General features: G+C 35.9%; 1 protein-coding gene and 1 long non-coding RNA gene across 3 annotated transcripts in view; both read right to left on the bottom strand.

Annotated features, from left to right (window-relative positions):
• Window positions 1-8,840: 8,840 nt before the first annotated feature.
• Window positions 8,841-21,593, bottom strand: part of LOC132152032 (beta-crystallin A2-like) — a 132,431-nt gene continuing 119,678 nt past the window's right edge. Inside the window, exons 1-5 of one of the 2 annotated variants that reach the window (XM_059560669.1) lie at window positions 11,016-11,142; window positions 10,292-10,470; window positions 9,910-10,051; window positions 9,485-9,627; window positions 8,841-9,371 (exon numbers count right to left, since the gene is read on the bottom strand). In XM_059560669.1, coding sequence (XP_059416652.1) covers window positions 9,224-9,371; window positions 9,485-9,627; window positions 9,910-10,051; window positions 10,292-10,452 — 594 coding nt within the window. In that variant the 5' untranslated portion in view covers window positions 10,453-10,470; window positions 11,016-11,142 and the 3' untranslated portion in view covers window positions 8,841-9,223. Of the gene's footprint in view, window positions 9,372-9,484; window positions 9,628-9,909; window positions 10,052-10,291; window positions 10,471-11,015; window positions 11,143-21,593 lie in introns of those variants that run through there. The other variant, XM_059560670.1, reaches the window with a different exon arrangement.
• LOC132151350 (uncharacterized) lies at window positions 15,253-16,233 on the bottom strand. Its single transcript, XR_009436392.1, has 2 exons — window positions 16,026-16,233; window positions 15,253-15,773 (listed from the first exon to the last, which is right to left on the bottom strand). It is a non-coding gene; the product is annotated as an uncharacterized LOC132151350 (long non-coding RNA).

Raw genomic sequence — 21,593 nt, 5'->3', positions numbered from 1 at the left:
ATCCGCCACTGATCTCGCCTATTATTATTGTTGTACACGAATGCTCTTCCTATTAAATCAATGTTCTTGACAATGAAGCAGGAGAGGCTGGAGACATGAATGTTAATCTGTGTAAGGTCCGTATAGCTCTTAAAGCCATTTACAATTAAGAAATGCACCAGCAATCATGAATTAGGCAGCATTATTCCTGAATGAACCGGTAATGTGAAGATCATTCTTGTTAAGTAAGCTGTTTATGTAAGTGTATACTGCTGGAGCCGTAGCAACCACGGACGAATGCAGCCCTATGCGGTTGCCGTGGAAACGCCAGCAGCGGGAAGCAAGATCCAGGGACCACTGAACGGAGGAAGTCGGCAATTAATAATTTACAGTATTTCTTTCAGCTTTCTGTTTTAGAGATGACTGTCAAAACTTTGGTGGGAATGTGGGATTAGTCCCCAGAGAATGCCACAGGCTACATGTAAAGAAGCCTGATTAATACTGAATTCAGAAGGTAGGCGAGAAAGACAACAAGAGAGGTAGGGAGAACCACCAGACAGATTCTTTCAACCATTCATGTTTCCACTGAAATACAAATAAACAGATGCAGTAATGCTACTTACCTGAAAGTTATAATACTGTTGCCACAGGTTTTGGCGGAGAATTACTGGACATAAAATAACAACAACATACAATTTCAAACTAAAAGCACATTAAATGCTAAAAAAATATTAATTATTATTATTTTTATTTGCTCTAAACAATATATAATGTATCAAAACCCCCCAAAACTTTGACTTCTCTAAAACTTATGATAATAATATTTTAAGCCTTGAATCTTTCTAAATTTTTGCTTAATGCATTAGACAAATCTAAAATATGCACTTCTTGTTACAAAGTTGTAAAAATCCCTGTGCATTTATTGACTCAATTGGTGATGTCTGGGGTCATTCTGTCCCCATTACTTTTTTTGGGGTGAAAAAAAAATTGCTAAATATAAATTATGACTTGGTATACATTTTAATTTTACCATTACTGTACTGAATATGAATCTTTGTCATTTTCAGAGTTCCATATACCTATTTCATAACAGTGTGTTTACAAACACTGTATACACATTTTTACAGGCATCTATCAAAAAAAAAAAATATATATATATATATATTGTTGTTGGGTTTCTATATATGGGGACTTTCCTTTGACATAATAATTGTTATACTCTACTAACTGTATTTTCATTTCCCTAATCCTACCAATTACACAAAACATCCTGCATTTTTTCATTTCCAAAAAATAAAAATAAATAAATAATAATAATAATAAATCAGTTTTCCTAATGGGGACCAACTAAATGTCCCCACAAGCTCAAAGTAAAGTCATTTATGATATATTTAAATATTTGGGGTCAATTTGACCCCACACATTAAAAACATGGTTGAAATTTGCACATAACAGGAGGGTTAATTCAGCATGATTGGGACATTGATTTAAATGACAACAAACTATAACTTAACTATGACTTTTGTCTCATTAAACTAATAATTTACTTCTTATTAGTTGTTAAGTTTGGATATGGGGTAGAATTAAGGGATCTAAAATATGCTTATACACAATTAAGGCATTAAAATGTGCTTTATAAGTACTGATAAACAGCCAATATGCTAGTATGAATTCCAAAAAGCAACTAGTTAATAGTGAGAATTGGTCCCTAAAGTTTTACCTTTAAATTTTTACTAAATATTTAGTTAAATAGAAATGCATACAACTACTTTTGCTACAATTTTTGGCAGATATATACATACACACACACACACACACACACACACACACACACACATATATATATATTATATATATATGTGTATATATATATGTGCTCCATTCCCACTCAACTCTCTCTCTCTCTCTCTCTCTCTCTCTCACACACACACATACACACACACACACACACACACACACACACACACACACACACACACACACATATGTAATTATTATTATTATTATTATTATTATTTAATGCTTTTCACCTCAACATTCTGCATACTTTTTCAAACTAAAAGTAAATGAATGGTAAACTGATACTCAGTGAATTGCTGTCCAATCTTTGTCCAGCAGCAGGCAGGTCACAGGACTCATGTCCTACAGTTTTTTACAATCACTTTGTTACTATTTTCAGAACCTTGATGTAATTTTTCACAACTCTAGACACAAAACTCACAACCAATGATCAAAATGCACATTTTTCATACTCTAACCCTTTTCTCAATTGCTTGGATACAATACACATAAAACTTAGATCATTTGTTCATTCAACAAAAATCACCTGTTCAATATGACACAACTTAACATCAAAGTGCTACTATTTCAAAACGCAATCCACACATTACATTTCAAATGAGTGCCTATTCATTTCCTTACAATGATCTAACTATCAATTGATACAACTGCTCAAAATGATAAGTAACTGTTGCATTACTCTTAGTATGGAAACACACAAACAATCTTCCATGTTTACTGTAAATCATGAACGTTTCAAGATAACGAGATTCATTGTCACCAATTAGTGCGGAGCATGAACAAATTAGACTACAATATCCATGGATGTAGCCTAATATTTTATCATAATGCTTCATCAGAAACTGTGTCTATGGCCCCAAATACTGTACCACCTTTTCAGACTATTTACAGTATTGACAGTACTTTTGTGACCAGGCCAAATAGTGGAGGCAGAGGCAGAATTCTAACTGACCAACAAGAGCAGGCTGTGGTCGATTTGGTTCGGGCCAGAAATGATATTCGCCTTACAGATATTTGCCAGCATATCTTGGACAATGAAGACCTGTTCAACAATGTGGGATCCATAAGTTTACCGACTATTGCACGCATACTGAAAAGGCACCAGGTACTGTATCTATAAAACAACTATACCGTGTGCCTTTCGAAAGAAATGCAGACAGAGTGAAGCAAATGAGGACTGAGTATGTTCAGGTAAGTTCAGTTTCAAGATGGCTGTTGTAAAAACATTCCCAAAAACTCTACATTGTACAGTAATCTCTAAATCTCTTTCTAAAACTTTTTTTCAGAGGGTGACGGAGCTGGATGCTGATGATGACCATCACAAATTCATATATTTGGATGAGGCAGGTTTTAATCTGGCCAAGATAAGGGGGAGAGGTTGGAATTTTTAACAGTAAAGTTGTGTTTTGAACCAATGATTGTGCAAGTGCAAGATTTCTTTAAAGATGTGAATGCGCAAGGCAATGTTTTGAACATTAGACAGCCTGTGTTACAAGTGATAACCGTTTTGAGTTTTGTGTCTAGAGTTGTGAAAAATGACATCAAGGTTCTGAAAATAGTAGCAAAGTGATTGTAAAAAACTGTAATCAAAGTCAAAGAAGGCAATGATTACACCAGTAGCATAACAAATAATTTTAAGTATAAAACAAACTGCAAACAGAACGTCCTTGGCCCTATACTGTTGTTGCCACTTTGTAAAGAGGTCAGAATTATTTTCACTGTCTCTCTCTTTCTCTTTCTATCAAAATACAAACACTCTGGCATCCCAAAGAACCCATATAGCACAGCTGATCTATAAGTTGCCCTCCTAAGGCTGATGTCTTCAGTATTAGCAAGAGTTTGTTTATCTTTGTACTTCAAACATTTTCAGCAGAGGACTTATGTCTCTCTGTACTGCAGGCTATATTGGTATATACTAATCTTGGCTATGAGATTATTCCCTTGTCCCAGTGCATGCAGTTAGCCCCTCTGAGACACTCAGCTAAAAGTGGAAGACATAATCCACATCTTTGAAAATATAATTTGGGCCAAGACAAAAGATTAATAAAAATTAATAGAATAGACCTAATATATATATATATATATATATATATATATATATATATATATATTGGGTCTATTCTATTAATTTTTATTAATCTTTTGCATATATATATATACAAAATAGAAATTATATATATATATATATATATATATTTAGAAATATTATATATATTATATATATATATATATATATATATATATATATATATATATATATATACATATATATATATATATATATATATATATACTAAGAAATTATATATCATTATACAATATTATTAGATGCCCATGCCATTAAATTGTACCTGAAATAACAAAATCTATTCAAACTTTGAGGTACATTAACAAGCTTTTATTAACAAGCTATTGTTATGACACAAGGGTTAATGCAAAAGAAAGGGGAAAAAAACATTGAGGCAATGTTATTTATATAATTCAACATTCGTGAAACTTTGCCAAGGACTTCCAACAAAAACAACTCGCCCACATATCGTGGTTAGATAATGTGAAAGAGGGGGAGTCATCATTGCAGCTTTGATGATTTCATACAAACAAAATGAGGATAAAGACTGCATCAGAAAAATGGCTTGAATCAGTTGTTATTATTAAAGATAATTTACTTTGGAAATTACTAGAAAACATACTGACATTGATCATAACAGTGATACTGAAGGACCCATCCTGCCTTAGCTCAGATCCAATATTGCACCTTTTTAAAAATTATTATTATAAAAGACCTCTGCACCAATTGTATCACAATATGTCTCTTTCCCTTCATGGCAAGTGTCAAGATCAATGCATTTTGATCTTCCTCATGGTCTTTCAGAACCCCACAGAACATTCTCAATGCTCTCACAGTAAGACTCAATGAGGATTAGTCTTCTTCCACCCACCTAGCACAATTATGAATAAAGTCTCAGAGCTGAGAGATATGATTATATATGCCCTGAATTTAAGCTCACTCAGCATATTCAGGCTTCAGCTTGTATGTACAGGGCAAGTCAGGGCAGAAAAGGGCATCGTTTTACATGTGTGTACGTTTTCAGTGGGCTTGATCTCATCAGAAGGTTTTGTAAGTTATTTAACCCTCCAAAGCCTACTGTATCATATCTAATACGCAAAGTTCTAACGCCTCAACATTACCAACATGTGTCACAGTCTTCAGCTGGTGTGCCCAGGATGGCGACCAGATGACACTGTTTTTCTGTGAGCACATGGCTTGTGTTGTGTTTGTTTGGTGCCATGTGCTCTCTCCTGTCTATTGTCTAATCCCACCCATCTTGTTACGTCATTATTGTTTTAGTTGCTCCACCTGTGTCTCCCTCGTTACCCTCCCTCGTTTAGTTTCCTACTTATTCTCCTTGTGTCTGCAGTCCTCTGCTGCTTCGTTAATTAATGTTATGTTTCAGAGTATTGTTAGATGTGTGTATGTTCCTCTTGCCTTGCCTTGCCGTGCCCTGTCTTGGCCTGCCTGCCATTTTTTGTTGTAGTTTTGTTTATATTTTACTATTAATAAATGCTCTTATCTTCCTGCATTTGAGTCCTCGCCTCATCCCTGCACCCAACCATGACAACGTGATCATGAAACATGAAAACATGAAAAATCACAATCACAAATGTACACATTATGCTATTTTTTAGAAAGTATAAATTATAAAAATGTACTTCGGTTTGTAGTTTAACTATTAACAAGTTGCTTATTAGCATGCATATTACTATCATATTGGCTGTTTATAAGTACTTATAAAGCACACATTAATGGCTTATTCTGCATGACCATATGTCAGATCCCTTAATCCTAGCCTATAAATAAATTTAACAGCTACCTTATTAAATATTAATAAGCAGCAAATTATGAATTTATAGAGACCAAAAACATAGTCAATAGTTAGTTAGTTTTGAGAATTGGTCCCCAAATTAAATTGTGTTAATATTTGTATGCTATAATGTTATAAAGATCTCATTATTTTACATTACAAACTATTAGAATTTCATTTGACTTTTTATCCATTTATATATCAGCAACTGGACCATATTGTTCAGTTTGGCCCTCTGAATAAAATGTAGGTGTTTTTTCTCCACAAAGCCTTAATTATCAAACATGATACACATATAAAAACATTTGTAAAAGATATTTAATAGATATTTTACCTAAAGTTTCAACTAACTGTTCCATTTAAAACTATATTTTTCTGACTATAATTTAATATGTCAGGCTTTACAGGGTTAAGTAAGAATGTAGCTGTATGATGCTTATAATAGAAACTAAGGAAGAAAGACAGGTCTTCATATCTATTTTGAACCATATTTTAGGAGATACTGTATATAAAAAGGATACACTTATCTAAAATGCTAAATTTAATCTGCAAATAAAAAACAGTAAAAATGGCTCCATTGCTTATTGTTAATTGGTATTTGAGTGTTGCCATGGTAGCCAGCAGTGACAATAACAGCAGAGTGAGGAAAAAAGAGTGAAAGATACTGGCAGCTGGGAAGGAGCGGAAAGAAGGGGGAACGTCTGGTACTGTTCAGAACACATAATAGAACAGAAGAGAACATAAGAACATGAATGGGGACAATATAATGATAGATGCACAGCAGAAAGTTAAAATAGGCTCAGAAGTATGTTTTTGAGGGTGGTGGGCAGTAGAGATGATAGAGTGGTGGTAAGAGGGTGATTTGAGCTCTTAATGCCTGATTAAACTCTCCTGATGAAGAGACTTGTGTAATGGCTCGTACAATTAGTGTAGCAACAGATGCAGTGTTAGTCCTTTAACGTGCAGAAGCCTCATTCTGTCTTAAGTCGATGAGTTTCCATCAGCATCCTTGGAAGATTTCACCCATTCAGTTAATTACAGAATGTGTAGTAAAATTTATAAAAAAAAATATTTTCTATTTAATTTGGTGTTTTAAGAAATATCTATATTCAGTTATCAATTTAACGTATTTGGTCAACCCACATTTCCCCTTCCATTTGTTTCTCTGTGACAAATTTCCATCAGAAATACGTAAATTTACAATAGATGTTATGTTATTAAACTATATTTTTCAAAATGGGTAATTTTAATGTCCACAGGGATTGCATGCTAAGTGATGAATTAAACTTAAGAAAACGCATTTTCACCTTTAGACAACGTAAAATGGGTGACAATGGCCGAACGTTTCAATGCAAAGAGCCAAAGCGCCATCATGTGGCAACATGGGTCTGGGAGATTTGCGTTTTGCTTTAATTTAATATAAAGTGTATTAGGTTGTCCTAATTTTTCAAATCATATATATATATATGAGGGTGTGGTCCTGGTCAAGACAATCTCCTGAAAGAATGCTTTCAGCACCTTGTTGAATCAATGCCACGTAGAATTAAGGCAGTTCTGAAGGTGAAAGGGGGTCAAACACAGTATTAGTATGGTGTACTTAATAATCCTTTAGGTGAGTATGAATATATATATATATATATATATATATATATATATATATATACTACAGTGTGTGTGTGTGTGTGTGTGTGTGTGTGTGTGTGTGTGTGTGTGTGTGTGTGTGTGTGTTGAAATATAATGCAAATCATTAATAATAGCCAGACGTCATGATCATAACCCTTTTGCATTGCTAAACATTTTTATTCTAATATTGTAAGGCCTTTTTTATTCAAACATACATTTTCGTAATACGGGTTACTAAATAGGCCTTACTTTATATTCTTTTGTCTGCCTAGATAATGTATATTTTGTATATGTATATACAGTACAGACCAAAAGTTTGGACACACCTTCTCATTCAAAGAGTTTTCTTTATTTTCATGACTATGAAAGTTGTAGAGTCACACTGAAGGCATCAAGGGCTATTTGACCAAGAAGGAGAGTGATGGTGTGCTGCGCCAGATGACCTGGCCTCCACAGTCACCGGACCTGAACCCAATCGAGATGGTTTAGGGGTGAGCTGGACCGCAGACAGAAGGCAAAAGGGCCAACAAGTGCTGAGCATCTCTCGGGGAACTCCTTCAAGACTGTTGGAAGACCATTTCAGGTGACTACCTCTTGAAGCTCATCAAGAGAATGCCAAGAGTGTGCAAAGCAGTAATCAAAGCAAAAGGTGGCTACTTTGAAGAACCTAGAATATATTTTCAGTTGTTTCACACTTTTTTGTTATGTATATAATTCCATATATAATTCCACATGTGTTCATTCATAGTTTTGATGCCTTCAGTGTGAATCTACAATTTTCATAGTCATGAAAATAAAGAAAACTCTTTGAATGAGAAGGTGTGTCCAAACATTTGGTCTGTACTGTATGTATATATTGTAACTATTTTTTAAGGCATTTAAAAAAAAAAAAAAAGCTAATAGAAACTTGAATTGTATTGATTAGTCATTTTTGCTCTTCTTATATATGTGTTATCTTGTTAAAGCACTTATCAACAAAATACGCATTTTTAGAAACGTTTTAAAATTATGGCTAAACTATTTGCGCCAATTGAAAAAAATGAAAAATCAACCAGCAGAGGGCGCTTAATGATCATCTCGTGTGCTGCCAGACTGCTATTTTATGATATTTTAATGCGCCCCGTTAATCACAATATTATATTTGCTAGACCTTTGTAACTGATTGTGTTATAATGTTATGTGTGCTGTTTTAAAGCCGCTGTAGATCCGCTTCAGTCATACGTGCTGACTACATTTTCTTATTCTCTCTAAGTCTTCTTCATTCATTCAAATCGAATGGAAACTTCTGTGAAGTTTAGAAGCAAATGAAAAAATACAATGCTAGTACATAGATCCCAAATATTATTCATGATTTGTTAGTCTTGCGCTCTATATGCAGCTAGAAGATGTCAGCACCGTGGACAGCTCTGGATGATTTACTTATGTGATCAAATCTGATCAAATGTAGAGATTTAAACAAATTAGATGTATTATTCAAATAACCAACGCTAAATCATCATTATAAATAAACGTTTTGAGCAGCAAAACACAATAGATCTGGCAACACTGCACACAGTAGAAACACTATAGCCATCATCTCGTGCTTTTGTTTATTGAAAATAAAATACAATCCGACAAGAACAATATACATTCTATGTCTGACATTAAGAATAAATAAATAAAATAAAAACCTAATCTAAAGATGTCTAATCTGAAAGCTCTGTAAATAATATATTAAATCTATATCCTGTAAGTACAAAGGCCTGTTTTCAATTTCTTATAAAATAATAACACTCCAGTTTTTAACGATCTAACGTTAAATTTTCTGGGAACTGGTTGAATAAATAAAAAAAGGAATGGCGACAAGCACACTCTTTTTTTCTGGAGTTTGAAAAAGCGTTTATTGCCTACTTTGTCTCATGTAATAACATGCTATCACTTGATACACAGTAGCCAATAGGAGAAGACTGGGGGCGGACTTAGTGCTGAATTCTGCGGATTGATTGGATCTGGTTGCTGTGGGCCTGGGTGCCGTACTCATAATATTTCCTGTATTCTCCTTGACGTCTGTCTCTCTCAAAGATATATTGGTATCCACGGTAACCTGGAAACTGGTAGCCCACCCAACTGCAAGGGTGAGATGAAGAAGAACATATTATTATTGAGATAAATCTATGTGCAGAGAGAAGTAATAAAAATATAACTTATAGGCCTACTGGAGCAAATGGAGGATGACTTACGCTCCAGAGTTGACTTTGATAGAAGGAACCTCCTTACTGCACCAGCCCATGCCTTGAAGAGAGGGGTAGTCATCGCACATCTCAAACTTGCGTCCCATCATGTCCTCACACTCATACAGGGTAATTTTACTGTCACTGTGATTCTGGTGATGAAACAGGACAAAAATGAAGGCCAAAAGCTATATTTTGGGACGTTCATATTTCAGATGCAAGATGCCTTTTTAATTATTTAGATGTAAAATTATCTGCACATTTCATTGGAACGGGTAGATTGTAGGCGTGTTATTTCTTTATCATACATTGCCATTATCAGCATTATCACAATATTAATTTTGTGATATTTCACACACACACACAAAAAGATTTATTATAAAAATCTAATGTAAGTAAATGAGACACTTAGATGCATCAAATGCAAAACTTACAGCACACTTAATGGGTCTGAAGGAAAGCAGGTGCTCAGTGCGGTAGCTGCTGTTTCCGCTCCAGGCCTGATAGCAGGGATAATCTCCCTTCTCCAGGATGAACTGCTGACCCTGATACTCGGGGTACTCATAACCAACCCAGCTGCAGAAAATAAGATCAATATTTATATTATCTCCCTCAAAGCATGTTTACACACACACACACACACACACACACACACACACACACACACACACACACACACACATATATATATAGAGAGAGAGAGAGAGAGAGAGAGAGAGAGAGAGAGCATTCTAGCTTTTTGATATAGATTTTTGATGATTTACATGCATGTGAGACACTAATAAAAGCAATAGATGAGCTCTCACACACACTTACGGGCCGTTGTCCACTTTGATAGAACGAATCTTTTGGAAATCCCTGTCCAGAATGTTCGGGCACTCCAGCATGAACTCACAGCGCTTGCCCTGGAAGTTTTCCTCTTCCCACACTGTGATCCTCCACTGCCCCCGCTGCTCCATCTGCTCTCGCTGATTCATGTCTGCTCTCTCCAGCTACTGCCAACATTAAAAGATAAGGTTAATAATACAACAACACCTGCCAGATTATATGAACATTACTATTCAACATTCAGGCCTAACCTAAGACCTCAGTGCTTTACTTTTAGTGTCAAGTTATCAAAAACAAGATTAGTGATAATTCAAGAGAGAATTTGTTTTAGGTCACTTAAGAATATTGTACTAGGCCCTTTCAGTGTAGCTGCAACAAGAGAAAATTCTCAAACTGACACATTTGCACTGAAACAACCAGAGAATACCAATAGTTGTCAAACATAATGGGGGCCCCATGAATCCAGCGATGGCTGAAACATCTCAGTTCAAACATTGCTTTGAAAATTAATTTAGTAACCACCAGAAATGGGTGACTTTTCAGTCCATGCAAAGATTCACAAAGGCCTCTATCTCCCGTCATTCATGATGATCCATGATGATTGTGTCCGGTCAACGCAAATGAGCATCAGTTTATCAATTTTCACAGTTAAACCCGCTTTCATGAACTTTATGATGTTGATTTTGACAGCATGACGGCGACTCATACTCACATGCAGTTTGTGGGAGAGATTTGGCGTAATTAACATTGGGGGTCGGTCCAATACGGAGTGTTTATATAGCCGCTGTCACTGCAGTTACTGCAGAATGTGCAGAGGGACTGCCAGCTCAGCAGCATGTGTCAAAAGAGAGCTTAAGTCCTGTTATTGTCTAACAGGGGCTTAAATTTTCTGACTCATCAAAAAACAAGGACCAGCTATACAGTTTAACACAGACACATATACACACTCTGAATGCCCTTTCAATGTCCAATGACTGCAGATTCATAGGGTTCAGTGAAGAAACGGTAAAACAGTGTCAGAAAATGATTCAAATCACTGATTTTGCAGATATTGCTTCCATTTTTCTTCTTGTCAGAAAAATAACAATAATCTGCAGGGAAAAAATATCAACCAATCAGTCATCAATCTCAGATAAAAGGTATTTTCAGCAGTGTCACATCAAGTGTAATCTAGTATTAATCCTGTTGTTTATTACAGTGGATCATCTATCCATTATACTGTATCCTCTCAGAAGTTCAGGAACATGATTGCACTATTATGAGAACCCAAACAAAAGGTATTGTTGTTCAATGGTCCTCATCTTTTGTGGGGGTAAAATCATTGTACCACCTACAGATAGACTACAGATATTCATGTCTTTCATTTTACTTCAAGCATGTTCTAGCATGCTGAATATGAACTTCTTAAAAACACACTTTAAAGTGCTTTAAAAAGAGATTCTGGGAACTATTCTGAGAGAGCACCGAAATTCACTCTAAACTGAGAAAATATGCATTAAATGTTTCATATTATTTGCACAATTTGGATGCTGTTATTGTTAATACATCTGCTATATGGGTGTTTATTTAACTTTTATGTCCCAGAGGCTGATATTACTTATTAATCAAATTAAAACTGTATTGGAAGCTTTTTAATGCCTACATCGTTTGCTTTTGCCACTTTTTAAAATGTGTATAGATTTTGTAAAAACTTTGTCCCAGACCTAAACTTTCAATCTTGAAAATACATTATTACATGTTCAAAAAAAAAATATATATATATATATATATACATATATATATATAAACTAAAGACCAAGTTTGAGATTAAATATGAGATGTGTGATGAACAAGATTATTTTCTCTTGTTAGTAGTATATGTTTAATTGTGTATCATTGACAAATAAGCTGTAATTCTGCCAAATGATTTAACTGTGTTTAGGATACATAAAATGCAGCTATGAGACAAAGGAGAGAACCATTTTGTTCCAAAAATGTTGAACAAAAAAATCCACTGCTATTATTTAAAAAAGACAAAAATTAGAAAAAATGTGATTCTCTTCTACACAAGCTTTCCTCAAATACCAAAGAAATGCAAGACAGAGAGTGTTGTAACACTAGGGTAGTCAAAATTTTTATAATGGACCAACAAACATTGTGCAGAATGAGACAGCACGTAAGTCTACGTTTGCTTTTAGAATTGTATGCATGTATTTATACTGATTTGTAATACATTGTGATGATCAAAATGTCAAACAGATGTTTGCTCATGGATTACATACTTATTGAATTAAGTGAGAAGTGTTTCTATGCTTCTATGGGTGTGAGACAAAGGAGTTGGCAAGCTTAGTCAAGGCCGCAGGCTAATCACATCTTTCCTTGCATCACTACAGCATTCATTTCACAGTAAAATTAGTCAATTTACATCACAGGCCAGCCTACTCTCTCTCACACACAGATAACCATTCAAAGTAGTTCAGTGAGTCAGCCAGGTCTTTATGAACCAGATTAAGACAAGATAGTTGGTGCTCACAATGTGGGGTAAAACTTTTCCCCCGAGAATCATTCACTCCACCTACTCTTTAAGACTCAGGGGCTGACACATGTAGTCTGAATGTACTATATGGAGCTCAGTGTTCCTGGACCATCACCTACTTCTCACTTCCCTGGTCATTCAGCCATTACACAGAACAAACAGGTAGTGTTTACACATCTGCCCCCAGTCCTGCAGTCTGCGTGCTACACCCTATACCTGTGTGTGTGATGAATGTTGATTAGTGTGTATCTCATTCCATGTGTGAACGACAGGGTCAGTTAGTATGCAAGCGCTTTGTGTGTGTGCGTGTGTGTGTGTCTCTTTCATAAATCCATCTGTTCCATGGTAACACTCTTCGTCCCCTGTTCTTTCTGTGTCTCTGTGAGATGGCATTAGCATCCTCATGTTGTCAGGTAGGCTCTGAAAAACAAGAGCTGTCTATATGACGCACATCTCCAGGGCTGTTAACCAGTCATCTGTCCTTGGAACTATATTCGGTGAAGTTTACAAACACCTTGAATATAATATCCACAATACAGACACGCAGCACAACAGTTACACCAATTTCACTGCCAAATTTCTAATTTGCATTCATTTTAAAGATTCTATCTTTTATGTAAATGCAACAGACAAAGAAGTATGGATATGTTTACTGGCATTGAAAAATGGAAAAGAAATACATTTAATACATATACGTTTTACGTTTATATGTTAAAAATAACATTTACACCAAATTAAAAGAATTTACCTTTTTTTTTGTTATTATATATATGGATTTATAACAGATGCTTCCTTCTCCAAAATGTAGTCTTTATTTTATTGCTGTCATTATGGGATTTCCTCATAGACAATGGCAAAACTGGTGCCTTTTTCTGCTTGTAGTACAAAGCTGAGGGCCAAAACCACCTGCCACATGTTCACTGGCACCATGGAAACTAATCCTGCTCTGTGTGTGGAAAAACAGGACCTGACAGCTCAAACTCAGACATCTGCATCACCAAAAAATATGCTGTGACTCTCACTCTGGATATTTGTTTTGAGTGATAATTATTTTTGTGTATGTTTGCAATTGTGTGTTTCTGTCACATGCATGTTTGTTAGCCACAGCATATTCAATATAATAGTTTTTTTTATTTTTATTATAACATTACAAAAGATTGCGGTTTGAAAATTTAAAATGCTGTTTTGAATTTTATATTCATCAAATAATTCAAAGGGGTAAAAATGTATCACAGCTTCAATATTAAGCAGAACTATCATTTTCAGCACTGATAATAATAATGTTTCTTGAACACAAAATATTAAAATGACTTCTGAAGGATCATGTGACACTGAAGACTGTAATAATGGCTGTGGATTCACCATCACAGGAATAAGTTATTGTGAATTAAATCACAATAAATGGTAACAATATTTCACAATATGTTTATGATCAAATAAATGCCTGGGATAAAAGACATAAGAAAATAAAACACACACGTGCACAATATTAAGTGCAATTATAAGAATGCATGCTAAAATGTGGCTAATAAGTGCAAATATGTTTTTGAGACACTGTATAAGGCTTGTATATGTGCATGCGTTCTATGCAGGTTCGTTTATGTTTGTTTGCCAGATCTGTCAGTAAACAATTCAAACAAAAAGACTCCTGCTAATTGCTTTGGGCATATTAAATGTTGACCTCAATATTTCTCAGTTTAATTGGTGATATTGAAGATACTTGTATGACCAATCACAGGCTGTGAGGCAGCCTAAAGGCACTTGCATATTTCATTAGTGGTATTGTAATGGTCTTTGGCTGAAACACATGGCCCCTGTAGCCTATTTAGTTGCCGTAACTTTCAGCATCATCAGAGCAGAACATGAAATTCTGATCTAATAACAGCCCTCTGATTTCACATCTGCTATAAACTACGTTTTGCTTTCAGCTAAACTGCTTTTGTCTTATTGCTTTGCTTGTATGGTCTTTGAGTTTTGTTGTAGGGCTTAAAAGAATCAACAGATGGAAAGAAAACAATGTGCTTAATGCTATAACAATTAATATAATGCAAATGTATAGTAAATACAGCAGAGATGTGCTATGAATCTGCACTTTCTACCTTATAACAGCCACAGATATTGAATGGCTTTATGTGTGTGCTATCCAGAACTGTTGCGGTACTAATGGTAATTTATTTGAATTAATTTGACTTGAAAGATATGGACTCCATGGTGACTGAGTGTGAATCTGTGTGAAACAGCCAGGAGCAGTTGGTTAGACTGATGGAGAAGGAAGAGAGAGTCTTGTTAATGTTTTACCTGTCACCTATTAGTGCCGATTACCCATTACCCCTTCTGCACATCAAACTCTCCATTGACTTCTAGATTTCCATAGTAACCATATGCTTCCACAGTTGCCAGGCTAGCATACGTGTGATAACTCAACATACAAACATTGAGGAGTTAAGAAGAACTTTATTTTGCCATTACATCACTGCAGCATATGTGAGAACTTTGCCCTCATTTACCAGCACAGAAGAGAGGAAGTGGATAACTCAACAAACATGATGTTGGATAACAGGTGACATTGTAAATCATGACCATTACATAGGACAAGTTATCAGTTGTGGCTCATTCATTTGTCTGCGAATCTCTCACATTACACTCTTATTTTCCATTTAAAAAACAATTCCAACGGAAAGAGCATAGCAGTTATTCTGGCTTCTTATCTAAATATGTCACAGACGTTTGGCATCGAAGAAGTTCTGCACTTGCTTAACGCGAGCCGAACGAACAAAACTGAATCCACATGTATTGTGCGCGTGGCTCAACGTAAAGCAAGTGCAGTTTTATCCATCGAAGTTCTGGAGGTGCTCTCTGATAAACTCCAAAATTACTGTAGAAAGTACAGTCCAAAATTTGAATCTGAAGCTTTTCAGTCATCTAATTTTTTCAGGTGTGCTCTCTGCCCATTACCTGCAAATAAGTAACAATTTTAAAAAGGATATTCTAGTATTATTGTGTATTTATTTTATATTTAATGGTTACAATAAGTTTCTTTTCCATCCATTTAGATTTGAAATTATATATATATATATATATATATATATATATATATATATATATATATATATATATATATATATTCTGCTTTCAAATAAATTAGCAAAATATATTCTGCAAAATACAAAAATCATAGGATAGCATTAAAGCTTATTTTTGTTTTACCTGTCTTGATCACCTCTGTAGTTTCATATCCAGGTTGATGGGAGGCCTTAGTAGACATGCTCGTTTCCGTACCTGCAGGTCCTATGAATCAGACTGGCCAGTGACGGGTTTTTATAGTCGACAAAAATCATGCCCCCTCTTCTTTTCCTGCAGCTGTAAAGGTGCTGATCTCTCCTCGCACCTGTCGCACTTTAGAGCAGGTCTAATGTTGACCGAGGGGCGGAGTGAGATGGCCCTGCTGAAGTAGCTATGGTTTGGGCCTCCAAGGCTTTAGATGCAAATTACCTTTTAGCTAGCCTACTTCTGCGACCTGATATATACCGATATTTTATGCGGATCATCCGTGGTCGTAAGCGGTTAACGCGTTTGAACCATTCAGTCACTGAATCGTTACAAATAAGATGACAAGGAAGGACTTGCTGTTTCACGCAGGGCGGGTTTAATTTGCACAAAATTTACATGACACTTGCAAATGCCTTTTTTTCCTGATTCAGATCAGGCACTAAAAAATAGTAACCCAGTGGACGTCCAATATACTACTTTATATAGCGATGTGCAGAGAAAATGTCTCGTATTAATATTAGGCTACAAATATGAGTTAGAGTCAAATAGCCAGCATATATCACACAAAAAAATTAAAGTTACCTCAGATAAAATATGTAACTTTTTTTTTAAGATGAAATGCGATAGAAAAGATGTAGCCTATGTTGAACATCCAAAACCTTCATCTTCTCGCTTCAATTATTGTTTGTTTCTGCTCGGTCGGTGCTTGTAGCAGGAATATGGCGCCATCATGTGTTGAAAAATGAAAAAGACGTGAATTTCTGTGTGTCCATGTGACACACAAAATTAAAACTTTCATATTATGTATTTAAGAGATATGAGTGTATAAAAGAACATTGTTGGATGTCCATTAGGCCTACTGCTTGGGGACTATAGACATGATTAGATGTTACAGTTAACTGCCTTTGATAAGGTGTTAAACTTATCTTATCTTTGGGGTGCTCCTTTGGGGGAATAAAGGGGGGATTTTGGAGGTTATCAACTTTGGGGTCATCAAGTGGGAACCCTCTTTCCTTTGTGTTTCGTTGATATGGCCACGACATCAGAGAGTTTAACCGTTAACCTATAGCAGCTACAAGTCACCATCCTCTTACCTCTTTTCAATTTGAGGCCTAAGTCTTTTTCTTTTTCAAGTTGTCACTTCTCTGTGCAGTGTCAGTAAGGCATCTGAAAGCCTACCATTGATGTTTTCCTCAGACTCACATTTGTTTCAGTTGCGTAGACACAAATTATGAACCCTCTTTCCAAAATAAAAATAAAACCAATTTACTCCATGCTGCAGCAAAAATGACTGGCCACTGCTCTGGGTGAGGGTGTGTTTGTTCACTATTCACTGCTCTCTGTGTGCACCTGGATGGTATAAATGAAGAGCACAAAGTATGGGTCACCACTTGGCTCTATGTCATGTAACTTTACTGTTCACTGATATATATATATAATGATTTTACATAATGACCTGCCTCCTCTTGCTGTTTCACTTCCACTGATTTTCTTCTTGAGGAACATTGTTTTATGCCATGTGCCAGTTTAGTTGCCAGCTGTACCTTGTTGCACGCATCATTACAATATCTCTATGTCTCCAATCCTGCTACTGGAGAGCTACAGTCCTACAGATTTCAGTTCTAACCCTGCTCCAACACACCTGCCTGGCCTGCAATTATGAAGTAACCCTGAACACATTGGTTAGTTGGTTCAGGTGTGTTTGATTGGGGTTGGAGCTGAAATCTGCAAGACGGTAGCTCTCTAGGAGCAATTTTGGAGACATTTGACATCTCTGTTTGTGTTCCATATTTGGGTGATTTAATCATTTAAAGGGATAGTTCCCAAAAATGAAACGTATCCCCTACTCACCCTCAAGCCATCTTAAGTGTATATGACTTTCTACTTTCAGATGAATGCAGTTATATAGTTATATATATATATATATAAATGTCCTGGCTCTTCCGAGCTTTATAATGCATCCATTCATCACAAAACGTGCTCCACACTAGGGTTGCACGGTTTGCAGTACTACGGTAGTACTGACTGAAAAGATTTTTAAAATTAGCAGTTTAATCACTGCATTTTAAAATAATAACTTTCTATATAGTATGGATATATTTTTGTTGCTCTTTTGTCCACCTTCTGGATTAATGGTTTTCATTCTTTGCAACAATCTTTGCAACGAAGAATGTTGTTATATTCATTAACATGACGACATCTGCAGTCTGTTCTCGTCAGCCCTTTATTCATTTCTAATGTTAAAATCAGCTTGTTTAGTTCCTAAAAAATATTTGTTTTGAACGAACTGGGTGAGTAAATTGTTAAATGAGCCATTCAGGAAGTTTCGTGTGAATAATCACTTGCTTTATTCCTGAAGTGACCAGACGTTTCTTTTGAATGGCTCTGTCAATAAATTATTTTGAAAGACTGCCACCTATTGGATGTAGTGGTTTCCCATTTAAAGGTAGTCCATAAAATAATATTTTTTTTCAGCATTTCATATATATTTCATGTATTTGGCATTTCATATTTAAGACTTCACATATAAAATAAATACTCATTATTTATGCAGTTGTAATTGCAGTGTCACTTAAAGTGCAGCTTCTGTGCCAATTCTGGAGTTCTAAAATGTATTTTGCTTACACTGATTTCATTTGATTAATAAAAAAATGTCGTATCAAACTGTTTTTATTTTATGAAATGTACAGTACTAACATACAACATAAATGTAAACATTTTCTGTATTCTATTGTATTGAAAAAAAATGAAATGGGCAATTGAATATATCATTTTTTTATATATATTCAAAATTTTACAGAATTCAAGTACCGTATTTTTCGGACTATAAGTCCCACCTAAGTATAAGTCGCATCAGTCTAAAAATACGTCATGACGAGATAAAAAAACTAAATAAGTCGCACTGGACTATAATGCCGCGTTTCCACCGAAATTACCCGGAACATTTGTACCAGGAACTTTTTTTCCCAGGAACTTTTTTCCCCCCAGACCTGTTGCATTCTGCATTTCCACCACGGTGTAAAGTACCGGGAAGATTAGGCAAATAGTCTGGTGACGTAGGTCTGCGCACGTTTCTCAATACAAAGTACGCTGATTTTGGACGTGCATCCTCGGTAGTTCAGACTTTGTGCATTCGACTCTAGAGAGTGATATCCGCGACGACGCAAATCCGGTAAATCTGCAAGCAGCAGCGTACTTGATAACATCAGTCAGCTGACCATGGCTACTGCAATTTTCCTCTCTGCATATTTACCATAACATGAAATAGGATATCAAATACAACTGCCTCCTTTCGTTTTCATTTAAACATAATAACAGCTGCAGAAATGTACTTAGTTCATCGAAATGTGTATATACAGCCATTACAATGAAACGAAAAATTATATAAATTTGCCTTTTTTATTTTCATTTTAACATATAGATAAACTGAATACAGACCAAAGATAACCTGTTAGATTTACCCAAAATGAATTATATTTTATGTTTAACCACTAACAAGACATCAGAGCCAGTGGCACACATCAGAAGGTCTAGCCGAGGTGAGGCTGCTCTCTGCGGATACATGAGGACTGAGCTCTCGCTGATCATGTGGAGCTCACATCTCCAAGATTGGAGAAACACATTTTTAAATAGACGCTGTCCACAGATTTGAGTTTTAAACAACTACATTCTCGCCTGAAATACTTTTAAAATTACATTTCATGACACAATAACAGATATATTTTGAAAATGATCCGAATAAATGGTGGTTGAACCCAAACAATGCATGAACTCAACCAATCAGGATGTTTAGCGTCCAAGTCCCGCCCCCGAAAGTTCCGAAACTTTGAAAAAGTACCACCTCGCCAGCAGGGACTTTCTGAGGGGCATTTTTTTTACCCGGAACTTTATTTAGGTCCTGGTTCCTGTGGTGGAAACGCACCGAGTACCAAGCCAAAGTCTCTAGTTCCTGGGTAAAGTTCCTGCCGTGGAAATGCGGCATAAGTCACATTTATTTAGAACCAAGAACCAAGAGAAAACATTACCGTCTACAGCAGTGAGAGGGCGCTCTATGTTTTCAGTGGTAGACTACAGAAGCACTGAGCAGCATAGATCGCCCTCTCGCGGCTGGAGACGGTAATGTTTTCTCTTGGTTCATTTCTCTTGGTTCATGTCAAATTAATTTTGATAAATAAGTTGCACCTGACTATAAGTCGCAGGACCAGCCAAACTATGAAAAGTGTGATTTATAGTCCGGAAAATACTGGTGCCCAAAGCCACACAGTTAAACCTGCCACCAGCAAGTCACATCCCACCATCGACAGCCTCTGAGAAATCCAAGAAATTAAATTCTTAATGCAGTGTTAATGCTTAGTACACTGAGAAGAGTTTCAATTTGCATGACTTCATTACTGTACAGATGGAGTACATGCATGCATGACACATTTTAATTAGTTGCTTCATGACTGTTCTTGAGTTTTTCAAAGAGCCAGTTATTCAATATATGGTGTCTTATATGGTGTCTTGATACTACTTGGTATCATGACTCTTCAGCTGGTATAGTATCGTAACATTTGTTTATGGTATCGTGACAACCCTACTCCACACAGCTCCAGGGGGTTAATAAAGGACTCCTGAAGTGTATCAATGCATTTGTGTAAGAAAAAAAAATCCATATTTAAAACTTTATAAACAGTAATCTCTAGCTTCCGCTAACTGTTGTTTGTGCATACAAGATGAGAGTCGCGTTCCAGCGTATGACGTGGGCGAAAGCATAGCGTAAGCTCCAGTGAGAAGTGACGAATGTGAAAGCACAGAGGAGAGACCAAAACAAAACCCCTGTCATGAATTAGAAGTACAATATGAGGATTTGTAAAGTCAAATGTCAGAGGATTTACATATAAGCCAAGAGCAGACTGGTTTCCCCCCCAACTCTGCAGTAAAGTGCATTTTGTGGGCCAGATTTGAGGATCACTTTACTATTTAATCACAACAGCCAATCACTGCCATTATAAAGCTGGGAAGAGCCAGGACATTTTTATAACTCCGATTATAGGCCTCGTCTGAAAGAAGAAAGTAATATACTCCCAAGATGGCCGAGGGTGACGTCATCGGACCTCAGAAGACTACAGAGGGTAGTCCGGACTGCTGAGCGAATTATCGGTACAACCCTCCCATCTATTCAAGAACTGTACTTATCCAGAGTGAGCAAAAGGGCTGTTAAAATCACTCTGGACCCCTCACATCCAGCACACTCCCTCTTTGAACTGTTGCCATCTGGTCGACGCTACAGAGCACTGAGCACCAGAACGACCAGACACAGGAACAGTTTCTTCCCTCAGGCAATCCATCTTATGAACAGCTGATAATAACTGTGGGACACACTACACTATTTATATTTATATACACTACACTTTTTATCCAACACACATACTTAGCGTACACGTAAATCTTTTGCACATAATATACATGTACATACATGGAACACACTATACTACTTATATTTATATTTATATACACATACAC

Source organism: Carassius carassius, chromosome 10 (assembly GCF_963082965.1).
Source record: "Carassius carassius chromosome 10, fCarCar2.1, whole genome shotgun sequence".
NCBI lineage: Eukaryota > Metazoa > Chordata > Actinopteri > Cypriniformes > Cyprinidae > Carassius > Carassius carassius.
Note: the sequence above shows the minus strand (reverse complement) of the source record. Positions and strands in the feature narration are given on the sequence as shown.